Source organism: Heterodontus francisci, chromosome 1, assembly GCF_036365525.1.
Source record: "Heterodontus francisci isolate sHetFra1 chromosome 1, sHetFra1.hap1, whole genome shotgun sequence".
In the NCBI taxonomy this organism is placed as follows: Eukaryota; Metazoa; Chordata; class Chondrichthyes; order Heterodontiformes; family Heterodontidae; genus Heterodontus; species Heterodontus francisci.
Genome location: NC_090371.1, coordinates 25292906 through 25309468, shown reverse-complemented (window position 1 = coordinate 25309468; position 16563 = coordinate 25292906). Strand labels below are relative to the sequence as shown.

Here is a 16563-nt window from a genome sequence, read left to right as displayed (position 1 = left end):
CCAAATTATCGTGTTTCTAGGCCATCCTATTTTCTTAGACCTTTGCCATTCATCTAGCTTTCACCTAGATCAGCTTTTATGAATTCAACGTAAGCACTGTCCAAGTGTGCCACACTGCTTTTAGTTGGGTGACAGTGTGGAATCCATCGCCTCCCACTGAACTGGTTCATTAATCTCCATTAAATGCACCAGATTTTCTCAATTTCATGAGATGGTTCCCAGGCATAACATGTTGGCTGAGATGCCAAATTAATATAATGCTCTCTCCAGACGCTGAGATTCCTTCACGCCAAACTGGTCCATCATTGGCAGCCTGTAAGGTGTATGACTGTTCTGGGTCTCTCTGAACTCATGCTTTGTCTTTCGCTACAACTATTGAACATTCCATTTGCATTTGGTTCCATGACATCTGTCATTTAATCTCTCCCCCCTCCGTCCTATCACAGTCCTTCCTTCTTGTTCTGCTTCCCCCCACCCCCTCTCACTTGCTCAAAGACATTTCTAGCTTTTGCCCCTTCTGATGAAGGGTCGCAGACTCTGTTTCTCTCTCCACAGATGCAGCCAGACCTGCTGAGTATTTCTGGCACTTTATGTTCTCATTTCAGAATTCCAGCATCTGCAATATTTTGCTCTTGTACTAGTTGCTGTAGTTGTCTCCACTCAATGTTAGAACTTGGAATAGGAATATTTCCCCTAATGTAGTGACAAATTAATAATTCTACTCCCATTAGATAAGGTATGTTCTTATTTATGGCCAAGCAGTTTTTATACAAATTTAACCCACTGCTGTTGCTTCACCTTTCTGACCTCATGACACACTGTTATTATGTCCCTCGATTACTCGAAAGGGGTTTCAGGTAATGCTTTAAAGGCCCTCTGGTTTCACCTAATCACTTTCCTTCTCTTTGAGGTTACTTAACAGGGTGATATTTAATGAATGGACAGTTGGCAGGCTCCTAGCTTCAGTTTAACTGTAACTTCAGTTGCACAGACAAGGAATTAATTGAAAACATCAGCTGCCATTGTGTTCAACAGACCAAGGCCAGTCTTCACAGTTAACAATAGCTTCCTCCAAAGTGAGCATGCTGGGCCAGTCAACACATGAAAAATAAAAATGAATGCAGTCATGTGAAGTGAGCTATGATTCTAAGAAAGCACAGTATTAATCAGTCACTCTGACCTGGCAGTTCAGCTTTGTTTCCAGATAGTTAAAAGGGCAGCACTTGACTATGAAGGTAAATCTCTGGATTACTCCCTGTGCCACGTGCCAGTGAGGCTAGAAATAGGAAGATAGTGCAGCTAAACACGTGGCTGAGCAGCTGGTGTAGAAGGGAGGGTTTCAGATACCTGGACCATTGGGCTCTCTTCAGGGACAGATGGGACCTGTACAAGAAGGACGGGTTGCATCTAAACTGGAAGGGCACTAATATCCTGGCTGCAAGGTTTGCTAGCGTCACTCGGGAGGGTTTAAACTGGTGTGGCAGGGGGGTGGGAACCAGAGCAGTAGGACAGCGAGTGAAGTAAATGAGGAGGACATAGTAAATAAGGCCAGTAGGACTAAGAGGAAGAGCAGGCAGGAAGATGTTGCTGAGCACAGCGGGACTGGTGGTCTGAAGTGCATTTGTTTCAATGCGAGAAGTATGACAGGTAAGGCAGATGAACTTAGAGCTTGGATTAGTACTTGGAAATATGATGTTGTTGCTATTACAGAGACTTGGTTGAGGGAAGGGCAGGATTGGCAGCTAAATGTTCCACGCTTTAGAAGCTTCAGGCGGGATAGAGGGGGATGTAAAAGGGTGGGGGGGGGGGGGAGTTGCATTACTGGTTAAGGAGAATATCACAGCTGTACTGCGGGAGGACACCTCAGTGGGGTCATGCAGCGAGGCAATATGGGTGGAGCTCAGGAATAGGAAGGGTGCAGTCACGATGTTGGGGGTTTACTACAGGCCTCCCAACAGCCAGCGGGAGGTAGAGGAGCAGATATGTAGACAGATTTTGGAAAGATGTAAAGGTAACAGGGTTGTAGTGGTTGATGATTTTAACTTCCCCAATATTGACTGGGACTCACTTAGTGCTAGGGGCTTGGATGGGGCAGAATTTGTGAGGAGCATCCAGGAGGGCTTCTTGAAACAATATGTAGATAGTGCAACTAGGGATGGGGCCATTCTGGACCTGGTATTGGGGAATGAGCCCGGCCAGGTGGTCGAAGTTTCAGTGGGGGTGCATTTCGGGAGCAGTGACCATAATTCCATAAGTTTTAAGGTACTTGTGGATAAGGATAAGAGTAGTCCTCGGGTGAAGGTGCTAAATTGGGGGAAGGCTAATTCTAACAATATTAGGCAGGAACTGAAGAATTTAGATTGGGGGCGGCTGTTTGAGGGTAAATCAACATATGACATGTGGGAGTCTTTCAAACATCAGCTGATTAGAATCCAGGACCAGCATGTTCCTGTGAGGAAAAAAGACAAGTTTGGCAAGTTTCGGGAAGCTTGGATAACACGGGATATTGTGAGCCTACTCAAAAAGAAAAAGGAAGCATTTTGGAAGGGCTGGAAGGCTAGGAACACATGAAGCACTTGAGGAATATAAAGACAGTAGGAAGGAACTTAAGCAAAGAGTTAGGAGGGCTAAAAGGGGTCATGAAAAGTCATTGGCAAACAGGATTAAGGAAAATCCCAAGGCTTTTTATACATATATAAAGAGCAAGAGGGTAACCAGGGAAATGGTTGGCCCACTCAAGGACAGAGATGGGAATCTATGCGTGGAGCCAGAGGAAATGGACGAGGTGCTAAATGAGTACTTTGCATCAGAATTCACCAAAGAGAGGGACTTGGTGGATGATGAGCTTAGGGAAGGGAGTGCAGATAGTCTCAGTCATCTCATTATCAAAAAGGACGTGGTGTTGGGTGTGTTGCAAAGCATTGAGGTAGATAAGTCCCCAGGGCCTGATGGGATCTACCCTAGAATACTGAGGGAGGCAAGGGAAGAAATTGCTGGGGCCTTGACAGAAATCTTTGCATCCTCATTGGCTACAGGTGAGGTCCCAGAGGAATGGAGAATAGCCAATGTTGTTCCTTTGTTTAAGAAGGGAGGCAAGGATAATCCAGGAAATTATAGGCTGGTGAACCTTACGTCAGTGGTAGGGAAACTATTAGAGACGATTCTTCGGGACAGGATTTACTCCTATTTGGAAACAAACGAACTTATTAGCGAGAGACAGCATGGTTTTGTGAAGGGGAGGTCGTGTCTTACTAATTTGATTGAGTTTTGTGAGGAAGTGACGAAGATGATTGATGAGGGAAGGGCGGTGGATGTTGTCTATATGGACTTTAGTAAAGCCTTTGACAAGGTCCCGCATGGCAGACTGGTGCAAAAGGTGAAATCACACAGGATCAGAGGTGAGCTGGCAAGATGGATACAGAACTGGCTCAGTCACAGAAGACAGAGGGTAACAGTGGATGGGTGTTTTTCTGAATGGAGGGATGTGACTAGTGGTGTTCCGCAGGGATCAGTGCTGGGACCTTTGCTGTTTGTAATATATATAAATGATTTGGAGGAAAATGTAGCTGGTCTGATTAGTAAGTTTGTGGACGACACAAAGGTTGGTGGAGTTGCAGATAATGATGAGGATTGTCAGAGGATACAACAGGATATAGATCGGTTGGAGACTTGGGCGGAGAAATGGCAGATGGAGTTTAATCCGGACAAATGTGAGGTAATGCATTTTGGAAGGTATAATGCAGGTGGGAGGTATACAGTAAATGGCAGAACCCTTCCGAGTATTGACAGGCAGAGAGATCTGGGCGTACAAGTCCACAGGTCACTGAAAGTGGCAACGCAGGTGGATAAGGTAGTCAAGAAGGCATTTGGCATGCTTGCCTTCATCGGTCGGGGCAGAGTATAAAAATTGGCAAGTCATGTTGCAGCTGTACAAAACCTTAGTTCGGCCATACTTAGAATATTGCGTGCAATTCTGATCGCCACACTACCAGAAGGACGTGGAGGCTTTGGAGAGGGTACAGAGGAGGTTTACCAGGATGTTGCCTGGTCTGGAGGGCATTAGCTATGAGGAGAGGTTGGAAAAACTCGGATTGTTTTCACTGGAACGACGGAGGTGGAGGGGCGACATGATAGAGGTTTACAAAGTTATGAGCGGCATGGACAGAGTGGATAGTCAGAAGCTTTTTCCCAGGGTGCAAAAGTCAGTTACTGGGGGACATAGGTTTAAGGTGAGAGGAGCAAAGTTTAGAGGGGATGTGCGAGGCAAGTTTTTTTTACACACAGGGTGGTGAGCGCCTGGAACTTGCTGCTGGGGAAGGTGGCGGAAGCAGATACGATAGCGACGTTTAAGAAACATCTTGACAAATATATGAATAGGAAGGGAATAGAGGGATATGGGCCCCGGAAGTGCAGAAGGTGTTAGTTTCGGCAGGCATCAAGATCGGCGCAGGCTTGGAGGGCCGAATGGCCTGTTCCTGTGCTGTACTGTTCTTTGTAAACTGCAATGTTACAGGCAAAGATTTTCTTTACTTGGTATCCTTCTAACAAGTGCTGAATACATTGAAATCCTGCAGTAGAATCATTATAAATCTCACTGCTTAATGTTGACTACAAGATACTGTCCAAAGTCCTCGCCAGTCGGGTCAAGTCTGCTCTGGAGTTGGTGATTCACCCTGACCAGACCTGCACTGTACCCAGCAGGAAGATCTCTGATAGTCTTGCGCTACTCAGGGATACAATTGCCTATGTACGGGACAGGAAGGTGGACACCTGCCTCATCCCCTTAGACCAGAAGGCTTTTGCCAGGATATCACACACCTACATGATGGATGTGCTCTCCAAAATGGGATTTGGGGAGGGAATCTGCAATTGGATCAAACTGCTCTACACAAACATCGGTAGCACAGTCTCAATCAATGGGTGGGAATCAGAAAGTTTCCTGATGCAGTCTGGAGTCAGACAGGGCTGCCCTCTCTCGTTTGTTTGCGGTATCGAACAGTTTGCTGAGTCCATTCAGAAGGATACGGGCATAAGAGTGGTGACAATGCCAGGCAGCAGAGGTACTCGGGAAAAAAACCTCCCCGTACACGGACGACGTCGCCGTCTTCTGCTTGGATCCGCTGTCCATTTGCAGACTGATGAGCATCTGTGACCAGCTCGAATTGGCCTCAGGAGCCAAAGTCACCCACTGCAAGAGCGAGGCCATGTTCTTTGGGAACTGGGCCAACTGATCCTCTGTCCCCTTCACTGTCAGGTCAGACTACCTGAAGGTGCTGGGGATATGGTTCGGAAGGGCTGGGGTGTGCGCCAAAACCTGGAAGGAACAAGTAGCCAGGGTACACCATAAACTGAGCATGTGTGAGCAGCGTTCTCTCTCCATTTTGGATAAGAACCTGGTCATCAGGTGCGAGGCGCTCATGTTACTGTATGTGGCGCAGGTCTGGCCCATACCCCACTCCTGCGCTGTGGCGGTCACCTGAGCCATTTTCCACTTTATCTGGAGATCCAAAATGGACCAGGTCAGAGGGACATGATGTTCAAACCTCTGAATAAGGGTGGGAAAAATGTACCCAACATCGCCCTCATCCTGATTACCACCTTCGTGTGCAGCTGCATCAAGCTGTGCGTAGAGCCCCAGTACGCAAACACCAAGTGTTACTACATGCTGAGGTTCTATCTGTTCCCGGTGTTGCTAAGGATGGGTCTGGTCACATTGCTGCGGAATGCACCATTCAGTTGGACCATGCCGTACCACCTATCCTTCGTGGGAAAGTTTCTGTGGGAAAACACGTTTGACCACCAATCCATCAGGCAGTAGTCTGCAGGGAATGTCCTCAAGGCACTACGGGAAAAAACAGATGGTGGATCCTGTCGGATGGTTCCCCGAGCAGACTGCCAAAGTCATTTGGCAGAATGCCTCATCACCAGAACTTAAAACAAGCACCAAAACGTAGCTTTGCTGGTGGTGAGAAGGGCCCTCCCCGTTAGACCCTTCCTGCACGCCCGGAGTCTCGCCCCCTCCACAAGCTGCCCTCGAGGTGGCTGCGGTGGGGAAGAGACAGTTGCCCACCTCCTTCTGGAATGTGTCTTTGCAAAGCAGGTGTGGAAAGAGATGCAGTGGTTTTTGTCGAGGTTGATCCCAAGCAGCTCTGTACCACAGCAGCCTGTGCTCTACGGGCTGTTCCCAGGGACGCACACCGAGATAATCATCAACTGCTGCTGGAGAACCATCAATTCGGTGAAAGACGCTCTTTGGTCTGCCCGAAACTTGGTCTTCCAGCGCAAAGAAGTGTCCATGACCGAGTGTTGCAGACTGGCACATTCCAAGGTCTAGGACTACATGCTGAGGGATGCACTAAAGCTTGGGGCAGCCACTACAAAGACCACTGTGTAAGGTCCTCCCACCAAAGTGAACTGAGGGGCTGGATCCATGGGAAACCCCTCAGGCTGCATACACCAATTATGGTTTTGCTGTAAAATGTACATGGCAAGTAAAATGGAATGGAAGGGTTGTAAGGCAACTCACTCCTGTATTGAAGAAAACTGATTTCCTTTGCACTTTTTGGAATGTCAACTTGGTGCTGTTTTGAATTGCTCTGTAATGTAATTTTTTTTTAAAACAGATTTTTATGAATAAAGTATATTTTGAAAAAAATTATAAATTCGAAAGGAACTCAATCTGAACTTGTGCTTGACAGTAAAGTCAGTAGTACCATAATTTCACATAGATCATAGAATGATGCAGAAAACTAGGCCATTATGTCTGTCATGCCTTGCACTGACACTATCTTTCTTAGAACTATCCAATTTCTTCCATTCCTCTACTCTTTGCCCATAGCCTTGCACTTTTTTTCCTTTTCAACAATAGATCCAATTTCCATTTTGAAGTTTCCAATGAATCTGCTTTCACCACTCTTTCAGGCAGAGAACTCCTTCTCCTCAGAGGACCAGGATGATCCCCTAACTTTAAACTAGAGACTTTATCAGCATGCACTCTGAGGGGAATTTCACTATTGTAATTTGACAGTGCAAGCTACTTGCAATTATCATCTGGCATTCTGCATGGCACTCTTGCTTCTGCTCCCATTTTGTGCCCTTCTCATCTCTCCTGATCCATGCACAATACAACACTAAAGCCTTCCAGCACCTGGCTCAAGTATTTATTCTTCACCTATCAGTCTGTATTGAGTATTGGAGTGCTGCTCAACCATGGTAATAATCACAACGGAGTCAAAGGGTATCGGGGTAGGCAGAAAAGTGGAGTTGATTCCACAAACAGATCAGCCATGATCTTATAGAATGGCGGAGAAGATTCGAGGGGCCGAATAGCCTATTCCTGCTCCTAGTTCGTATATAAGTATGTTCGTATGATCCTGATCTCCTCTGAAGCTGTGTCTTAAGACATACACGAGTAGTATAAAATTCAAGTTGAAGTGAATTTGCTTAGGGATACAATAAGGAGTATATTGCTGCAATGTACCTTTTTCTGTGAGTCTGCAAACGAAAAAGTGCACATTTTTAAGCACTAGCATTTTGTGGCAATGCACACAAAGAACTTTCATTTATATGGAGCTTTTCATGACCTCAGGCTAGCCTAAAGTGCTGTACAGACAAAAGTAGTCACTGTTTTAATGCAGGAAATCACCTTCGTATTCAGAGTATCACAAGCGGAACTAGTTTTATTTCAGTGAAATTTCATCCTTTATTTACATGTGTATTACAGGCTTTTTCCCCCAATTTATGTCTTCCATTATTTTCATTTCTATTTAAATTTGAACCATTAAATTAGCTGTTATTTTACAATACAAAAAGTGCAATCCTAAATGTTACCCCCCACAACAATCCCCCTCGCAGTGAAACAGTTTACAACACTTACTCAATATTTACATACCAGTGCAATCGATGCTAAATTATACATATTAACAAACTACTAATTTTATGCACATGGAAATAAGAGTACAGGAAGAACATTCTGGAAGCAGTAAGTTAAGACTTTACAGAAAAATCAGCTGTTGGTTTATATGATGCCTTGTTGTGCATTTTCACAGCTCATGGTTCAAGATTAACACACATTTAGCGATCAGGGAAATTGTACATCAGGAAAAGATTTGTGAGCAGCTGGTCCCAAGGTTTCAGTACAAGTTTTCTGGCTGTATGCATCTGTGAAGATAGGGTATATTTATAGGATTTAGAGGGAAGGGGGAGGTGAGGGAAGGAAGGGGGGAGGTGAGGGAAGGAAGGGGGGAGGAGAGGGAAGGAAGGGGGGAGGAGAGGGAAGGAAGGGGGGAGGAGAGGGAAGGAAGGGGGGGAGGAGAGGGAAGGAAGGGGGGGAGGAGAGGGAAGGAAGGGGGGGAGGAGAGGGAAGGAAGGGGGGGAGGAGAAGGAAGGGGGGAGGAGAAGGAAGGGGGGAGGAGAAGGAAGGGGGGAGGAGAAGGAAGGGGGGAGGAGAAGGAAGGGGGGAGGAGAAGGAAGGGGGAGGACTTAGCATTCTTCTGACGAGCAGCAATTGATAAGGGCTCAGCATCTTTGCTATCATCAATGGATAGCAGGCCCCACATATAAGACAGAAAAACAAGAAATGCTGGAAATGCTGAGCAGGTCTGGTAGCATCTATGGAGGCAGAAGCAGAGTTAACTGATGAAGGGTCACTGACCTGAAATGTCAACTCTGCTTCTCTCTCCACAGATGCTGCCAGAGCTGCTGAGTATTTCCAGCATTGCTGGTTTTTATTTCAGATTTCCAGCACCTGCAGTATTTTGCTTTTAATTTACCCACATGCAAGATCACTGTTTCACAGAAAAACAAGACAGAATTTCAGAATGTAATCCTCAAAACACTGGCAAACCTTCCAGAATCCCAAAATGGAATTGGACTTAAGTCACCATAGTGCTTGATCCTTCGGATGCCAGTGACTTACTGATTTCTTTTTTTTTTTGCAGTGCAGTGTGTGTTGGAAAGGCTTGGAAAGCTCTGCCAATAATGTTCCAAAATATCATCATTCCTTTTCCAATTGCTGAATTCTCTCTCCTCTTCCTGGATTTTCCAAGAAAGTAGTTCCAAGTACAGGCCCAATATTTGTACTGACTGGTCACTTGATTTTTTTTTAAGAGGTTTTATATTTTAAAAAATCCATAAGTGGCCAGTTTTGCCGTACCTTTCCATAAGATTAGATTGGGTTTGGGTTAAGGAAGGCCTGACCAATTAAACACAAGTCCAGTTGGGCTCCAGAATGTTGTTCCAGTTGTGTTTTTTTCCCCCAACAGACAGCCATTTAACTAAACTCAGTGGTTGTAGAAAACGGAGATAACTATCATCCAAAAGGCAATGCGTGCACATTTTCAGTTGTGTGCATAAGGTGGAACTAAGTTAGCATCTTAATAAAAATCTGCACAAAGCATTACCTTTTAATCCTTTTGCAGTGATGTCACTAGAGTTAACCACGACCCTAAGGTTTCCTTAACCCACATCTCAGGGTAATTTAAGTTTGCTTTTAAGTGACTAACTGGGCTATCCTGTTCAACAATCAGATGAAGATGAGGGTGATTTTTGTCTGGAAGAATTACATACAGCAAATAATGGAAACCCGAAACAAAAACAAGATGATGATGGAAATACTCAGCAAGTCCATCAGTATTTGGAAATAAAGGCATATTAACATTTTTACAGAACTCCCAATTAATTACCTCATCTTTACTCACATGCTGATGGACCTGATGTATATTTGTAATCTGTTATAGCAAAGTGCTACACTTGCATATTAGTTATTAAAATAAAGCCCAAATTTATTGATTTTTCAGCAGTGCAATCACCAATGGCACATTATATAACTGCAGAAACTACAATCCCTAGAGAATTTTCTATGGCAACCCTCTCAGCTAGTAAAAAAACAAGAAATAAATTTCTGCTTCTACATATTATACAAACAATGCGTCTGGCAACATAACATATTTTCAGCGATGCCACCTCAATCACTTGCTGTTTAAAACACTTTGCAAAACATAACAGGCTGCACATTCTTCTATGCATGTTAAGAAAGCAGTTTTCCTAAAGCAGAACTTAATGGCTCCCAAAAAAATGAGGCAAACTGAAACACACTAAAAGATTATAGTTCCAAGCTCTGGTACCTGCAGTCTTCGATTTCAAGGTTCAATCCAAATTAGTAATTTTAAAAAAATCTCTTAATTTTAGTTGATTGTTATAGCTAATTAGAATATTTTAAACTGTTAGCATAGACCAGACTCTGCACTTCCCTCCCAAGGAGTTTCAAGTATTTATATTTTGAGTTTTAACAATCTCTCTCCAATATATTTTTAAAAATATAAACTCCCAGCTCAACAGTGTAATATTCCACTCAATTACCTTAATTATAATTCTCAACTATTGCTTTGAAGGTGACCTGTGGATTTTCTTTAAAAAAGGGTGCAGCACAATAGAAGCCTCTCTCCTTCTAGAACTGCTACCAAATAGCAGGAATGACTAACTGGACAAGTAAAACGTGACACTTGATCTAAAGGTAAACAAGCTGCACAGTGTATTCTTCATACATGATTTGGTAAAATGTTTAATGGTTCTTTTGAAGATACAAACCATTTGGTAATGACATAATCTTCACTCATTTCACATTTATATATAAGATGAAAGTTGAATAGGTTGATTATCTTCATATCAGAAAATACAGTATTTAAAACTTGGGATATCCACTAAACCCAAATGGAAAGCACCAATTAATTCAAGATAGCATGCCCCTTTTATTGGCCTTTATCAGAATATAAAATTCAAAGTGTTCAGATCAGATACCGAAAGAGTAAAGCATGCCAATATGTCAAAAGTCTAGATGTTAACTAAAAATGAGTCTCATTGGTTGTGTATGCGAAGGTTGGAAAAGAGGGGCAGGAAGCAAAAAAAAAGTTAGCAGCCGAGTTGCCCATCAATATGTTTTTCAATTACAGCCAAAAAGTGAGTTCATGTTCATGAAATCATTCTGCTTTGCAAACAAGCTTCCGCTATGGCTAATTTCAGCCACTTCTGACAGCCAGTTAGGTCAAATATTGGCCCTGCCCAATGTCTACCAGAGGAGCAACAATATTGGAGAAAGTAGCTTTATGATTAGCTAATTATTTAAACAGAGCTTGAATTTTAAGAAATAAATCAGAAAATATAAAATGTTAGCATGGGTAAGGGACAATCTCTAGGGCAGGAGCAGGGGCCACTGGTGGCCTTAAAGGATCAAATGCAGAAAGAAAAGAAACTACAAATGGCAATGGATAGATAAATGCACCAATGCTACAGGAAAGCTGGCCAACAGCAATAAGTTAAAGTGTGTATGCGTGTCTCTCTCTCACTCTCCCCCTTTGTCCAGCCAGAAGCCTTGAGAGGTTCTAGTGTGTTGAACTCCTCCATGCCTAATGCAATTCCTAGAAAAAAAAGTGAATCTGCATTTATATAGCACTTCATTACATCCTCAGGACATTCCAAATGATACTTAAGTGCAGTCAATGTAGGGATATACAGCAGCCAGTTTGCACATACCGAGATTCCACAAATGACTAAAGACTGAAAGGGTGACCTGTTAATCTATTTCTGGTGGAATTGGTGGGGCAGAAATGTTGGCCAGCAAACTAGGAGAGTTCTCTGCTAAGTGGGCAGTTAGGGCCTTGATTTGCTTCATTTAAAAAGGTGGAATATTTATCATTTTCTCCCTCCAAATGCTAATAGCTGCTCACCTTTCTGCATTGCTGTTTTACACATTTGGACATTAAAGAATGGCTTTTATTTAAGCTTTGACTGAGGAAATGGAACTGTAGCATCTGAAGAAGAAAAGTTGAGCCTTGGTGGGAATACCAATTCATTTGAAAAAGCCTTCACTAATTTCATCTGGGAACTGTAAAAGCATACCAAGTTTCAGATCTGAACAGGAAGGTGCTGTTTCCTCTTGTATAAATTGGTATTTTGGTTAGATTTACAGTGCCACCAAGCTTAACAATCAGCTGAATCAAATGTGCCTGCAGAGACACTTTAAAGAATGTCATTGCATGCAGGCTCACATCACTGAGGTAAAGAAAAGTTTGGATGAAGAAATGAAAATGTTCATGTGGGATAATAGGAGGTCCTGCACTGAACCTGCACCTGGTGGCATAGCATTAAGGAATGCAGGTTGATTCTCCATAGAGTTGATAAGAGACAATCACAGGACCAATCTTGGGCCTATCTTCCATCTTCCTGCTGTCAATGTTTGTAGATTGACTGGTAGCTCTCTCATTCATAGGTTCCAGATGATTCAGAGCATGCATGATTGAGGAGAAAATAATTTACCCCCATTGTAACTACAAGAAAGTGCTGTAACTGAGATGACTATGAGAGACCTGTTTCAGTTTTGCACTCATGACCCAAGTGGCTAGATATGGTGCCCAGTCCTATCTTTGTAATAGCAAAGAGCAGAGTTGTTCATCGGGAGGAAGAAAAGGGGAGAATTGTTAAAGTTCCTGCTTTACTTTCAGACAAAAGCAAATTTGAGTTTGTGAACTAACTTGACCAGTCAGGAATTACTTGCCCCCTCTTCACTGATGGCAAGACAATATAAAGTTCAATAAAGACAATATGAATGAATACAAAATATAAAGGTGAAAAGCAAAGGGAAGCAAGTGCTACACCAATTGGAAATTATTTTTAAAATTACAATCTTATGAAGAAAGAAAAATAGGCTGACTGCTTCTACTTCTTGATAAAAGATAAGGGCTGGCATTTTACCCTTGGCGGTCGGGAGCCATCCACTGACTGAAAAGTCAGTGGCGAACCCACCTCCTCCTGGCCTGGGGATCCGCTCTGCATTTTGTGGTCCCAAAGCCTTCAATTTATCAGAGGTGGGACTTCCATCTCATTGAGGTAGGAAGTCCCGCCTCATGGAGCTGCTGGCCAGAGGATCAGCAGCTCTCTGTCCCAGCAGCGCCACTGGGAGCGGTGGCCACGAATGGGACTACAACCCAGACACCGCAATGATGTCGGAGAGCCCGGAACAAAGGTAAGTTTTTGGTGCCTCGCTGGGGGTGATCGGTCGGGCCCCAACAAGGCAAGGGTAGTTGATTAGGGGACGGTGTATGTTGGGTGCTGGGGGTGGTTGGGGCAGCGGGGGTGGGGTGCCCTGATCATGAGGGACCCCGCCCACATCCCCCCCCCACCCCAAGGGCATCAGAGAGCCGCCTGCTTTTGTCAGGGGTAAAATCCCCGTGGTGGTGGGTGGAGGCCCTTAAGTGGTAAGGGCCTTAATTGCCTGGGGTGATCGGGTTGCTTTTCGCTGCCGCTGCCCTGCGTAAAGTGGCGGCGGAGGCGGGAATGGGTCTGGAAGGGCCCCCCCCCCCCAGTAAAATTCCGGCCTAGGTCTTCAACAGATTTTGATTGCCTAAAAAATTCTTATTTAACAACAAATTTTGCAAACTAAAGCCTCTCCATTTTTGCATGTTTCTTTTTCAGTTTATAAGATGCCTTTTCTACTTGGTTTCCAGTCCAAAGCTTGGCTATCTATGAATGCCAATGGTCTCAATAGATCATTGCAGATTAACTTGCAAAGCTTTAATGTTAGAATGGCCTGAAAGTGTAAAATCTAATAATGAGTGTCAAGTAATACCACCTTCAAACAGTAAAACGTCAACAAAATGGGTGTACCATCTTACCAGTTAATCAGAGCACTGTGAATATAAAAGGTCTTTTAACAAACAGACCAGGAGCTCAAAACCTGTCAGTATCCATTTTTCTCAATTTATTACACTGAATTTTAGGGAAGCATTTAGATTCCAAATTATATTTTTACTCATATTTTGAAGGCACCAATTTCGGTAACCATTAGTTACCTACAACATACTATAGCTGCATTGTGGCTTTTTGAAAGATAAACATTTTACGTCACTCTAAATCTACAAGGATTTACGACAAGCCTTACCAAGAGCACAATTTGACGTGATCAATTAAAGAGTTGTAGTACCCTCACCCCAATGAGTACAAATAGGAGCAAAAGTCATCAATGTGACAAACTGTTTCCTCAGTGCCAAATATTTAAGTTTTTCACAACGTACATGAATTTCTGGAGTGCAAGGTTTGGGCACTGATTTCTGACCTTGGCAGGAACTCTGGCTTGAATGACTGAGTTGAATGGTGCCAGTACACAAAGTACTGTTGACACTGTTGAAAAAACTTAGAATACTTTAAACATCTTGCAACCGGTCAACTTTCTTGAACTGTTTGTGACAATTATGAATCATTACAATTTATATAGCTTTAGAAGGGACTGAGCCTTGTCTGTACTTTTTATTCTATTTTTACTAAATTCTGAAAGTCCTTACTTTTAAATGAGTCTCTATCCCTCTTGGTGTCACTGTGTTGGATAGTGATCAGTAGCAGTCGTAATTATATTCCTGGGTCGCTCAAATCCCATGAATTAAATCAGCACCTGTTTAAATTTCTGATAATTCTGAGTTTTGGAATGGTTGAATTAATTGTTAACATGCACTTATGTTGGTTTTTAAGTTAGTCAATTGTGATAAGAGTTCAGCAGGAAAACCAAAGGAGTGATTCAGAGATAGCTGCAAATGCTTAAATTCTGAAATAATTTTTCTTTTAAAATATCAACAATTGTTCGAAGTACATTGCAGGCATTTCAGCATTTGAAAGAGAAATGAAAGATTAACATTTTGGGTGTAACTCATGATCAGAACTACTTTTGATGACTCTTACACCTAAAACAATTTTTAATCATTCTTTTTAAGATACTAATCAAGCTGAAGTGATATTCAGTTTTGCAGGAGAACCACGCTTCAACCATTGACCTATCTATGCTCTCCATTGAGGCTGACTGATCTTCTGTGTTTCCAGTATTCTCAGTTTTTCATTCAAATCTCCACTATTTTCAGTTTTTAATCTGTAATTACACTATCATTGGCTCAACAAAATTGACCAAGTGGTTCAATTACAAAGAATGACTTAGCACACATTTAGGTCTCTCTATCCACAAAGACTAGACGATCACAGTTTATCACAGTTTCCTGTAAAACAGATAAGTGTAGAAGCTCTTTTTCACATCCATAAAAGCAACAGTTTTCACAACAGTACAGTAAAGCAGAAAATGACATTCTGTCAAACCACTTTTGCCTGTGGTTGGCAGGAAGTGTAAAGATATGATGTACAGTAGACAGCACCCAAATCACAGAGTGACAGGTCCACCAAGTTATTATGAAGAGTGGATAATTACTACTGACAATAGTGTCTTATTTATTTTCCTCATAAAAGCTTATAAGCAGAATTTGATCAAGATTTATTTCTGACTGAGCTCCACTAGACATGCAAACCACTTTCATAGGTAAACTATTCCTTGGTCTGAGCAAAGCAGCCTCACAAGAATCAAGCATCAAATCTAAACAGACCACTTCTATTACTTTGAGGTTCTTACTAATTTTCATTGTTTAGGGTGAAGATACAAAATTCACTGCCAAGTTTCCTTTATTAAAAACGATACAGATCACCTTTCCTCCAATTTAGTGTTTCTTACCAAATTTCTTGCAGAATGAATAAGCACCTTGCTACCTGCTCACCTGGACAGAACTACAGAGAAAAAAAAAAAATCAGAAAATAGTGTTATTCAAGAATAATTTTAGTTTTGTAGCATTCTTAGAAGGTTCCTGGATGTTACTAAAATTGTGATGCAGTCATTCTGAATGACTATTTCTTTATATACAAGCTGAGGTATGTTATAAGGGTCCCTGTGTAGATATGATCTGTGATCATTCTGAAAAAAGCCAACAGAGCTGGAAACTTGAGACAACTTGAGAGCTGGCGACTTGAGCTGGTATCCCTGGCAACTTGAGACAGACAGTACTTACTTTCCCCCACCTAACCTCACAGCTGTAACCTGTTACAATGGGCAAAAGCATGTAATATCAAATCCTTTTAAACTTGCCACTTTTTAAAAAATATAACATGAAATTTATAAAGTGCTCACTGGCCCTCGCTTGCCTGAACTTCCTACGGAGGAATAAAAATGTTTAAAAACCAGATATTGCTTCTGATCATTGTTTCCTGTTTCTCTGGACAACGTGATCTTAACAGGTTTTTACTAAGTGAATGCAAAAAAAGAGATGCGGCACGATGAGAAACTCTGCCTTGGAAATCTAGACACTAGCACATAATCTTGAGTGAGCAAATCTCACACATGCACAGAAGAGGGGTAGATGGAGAGATCTGTGTTTCCCAAAATGTTTTTAGTCTCTTCTGGCCACAATCTCAGAACGGAAGTGGACCGGCACCTCAAGCTAAATTAAAAAAAAAAATCCTTCAGAGATTGACAAAATGAGGCTTTGCAGTGTCAAATGCAGGTGCCCGGCTGCGCAGGGGGGAGGTGTTTCCTATTCCGCACGGCTCCAGACTTTTCTTTGTGATCCATTGACTTTTGTTGGGAAATGTCAACTAAAGCGCTGGCTACAGCAAGACCTAATGAAAGGATAAAACAAAACAAATTTAGTATATCAAAAGCTATTACATGGCTAGTGACAAGTTAACATGATGAGGGCGGCTGGTGTA

At 42.7% G+C, this 16563-nt stretch overlaps 1 protein-coding gene across 2 annotated transcripts in view; it reads right to left on the bottom strand.

The window, feature by feature from the left end:
- Window positions 1-7672: 7672 nt before the first annotated feature.
- The window catches only part of atrn (attractin), a 481933-nt gene continuing 473042 nt past the window's right edge, over window positions 7673-16563 (bottom strand). For both annotated transcript variants that reach the window (XM_068028731.1, XM_068028732.1), the window contains exon 29: window positions 7673-16473. In XM_068028731.1, the coding sequence (XP_067884832.1) occupies window positions 16349-16473 (125 nt within the window). In that variant the 3' untranslated portion in view covers window positions 7673-16348. The remainder of the gene's footprint in view (window positions 16474-16563) is intronic.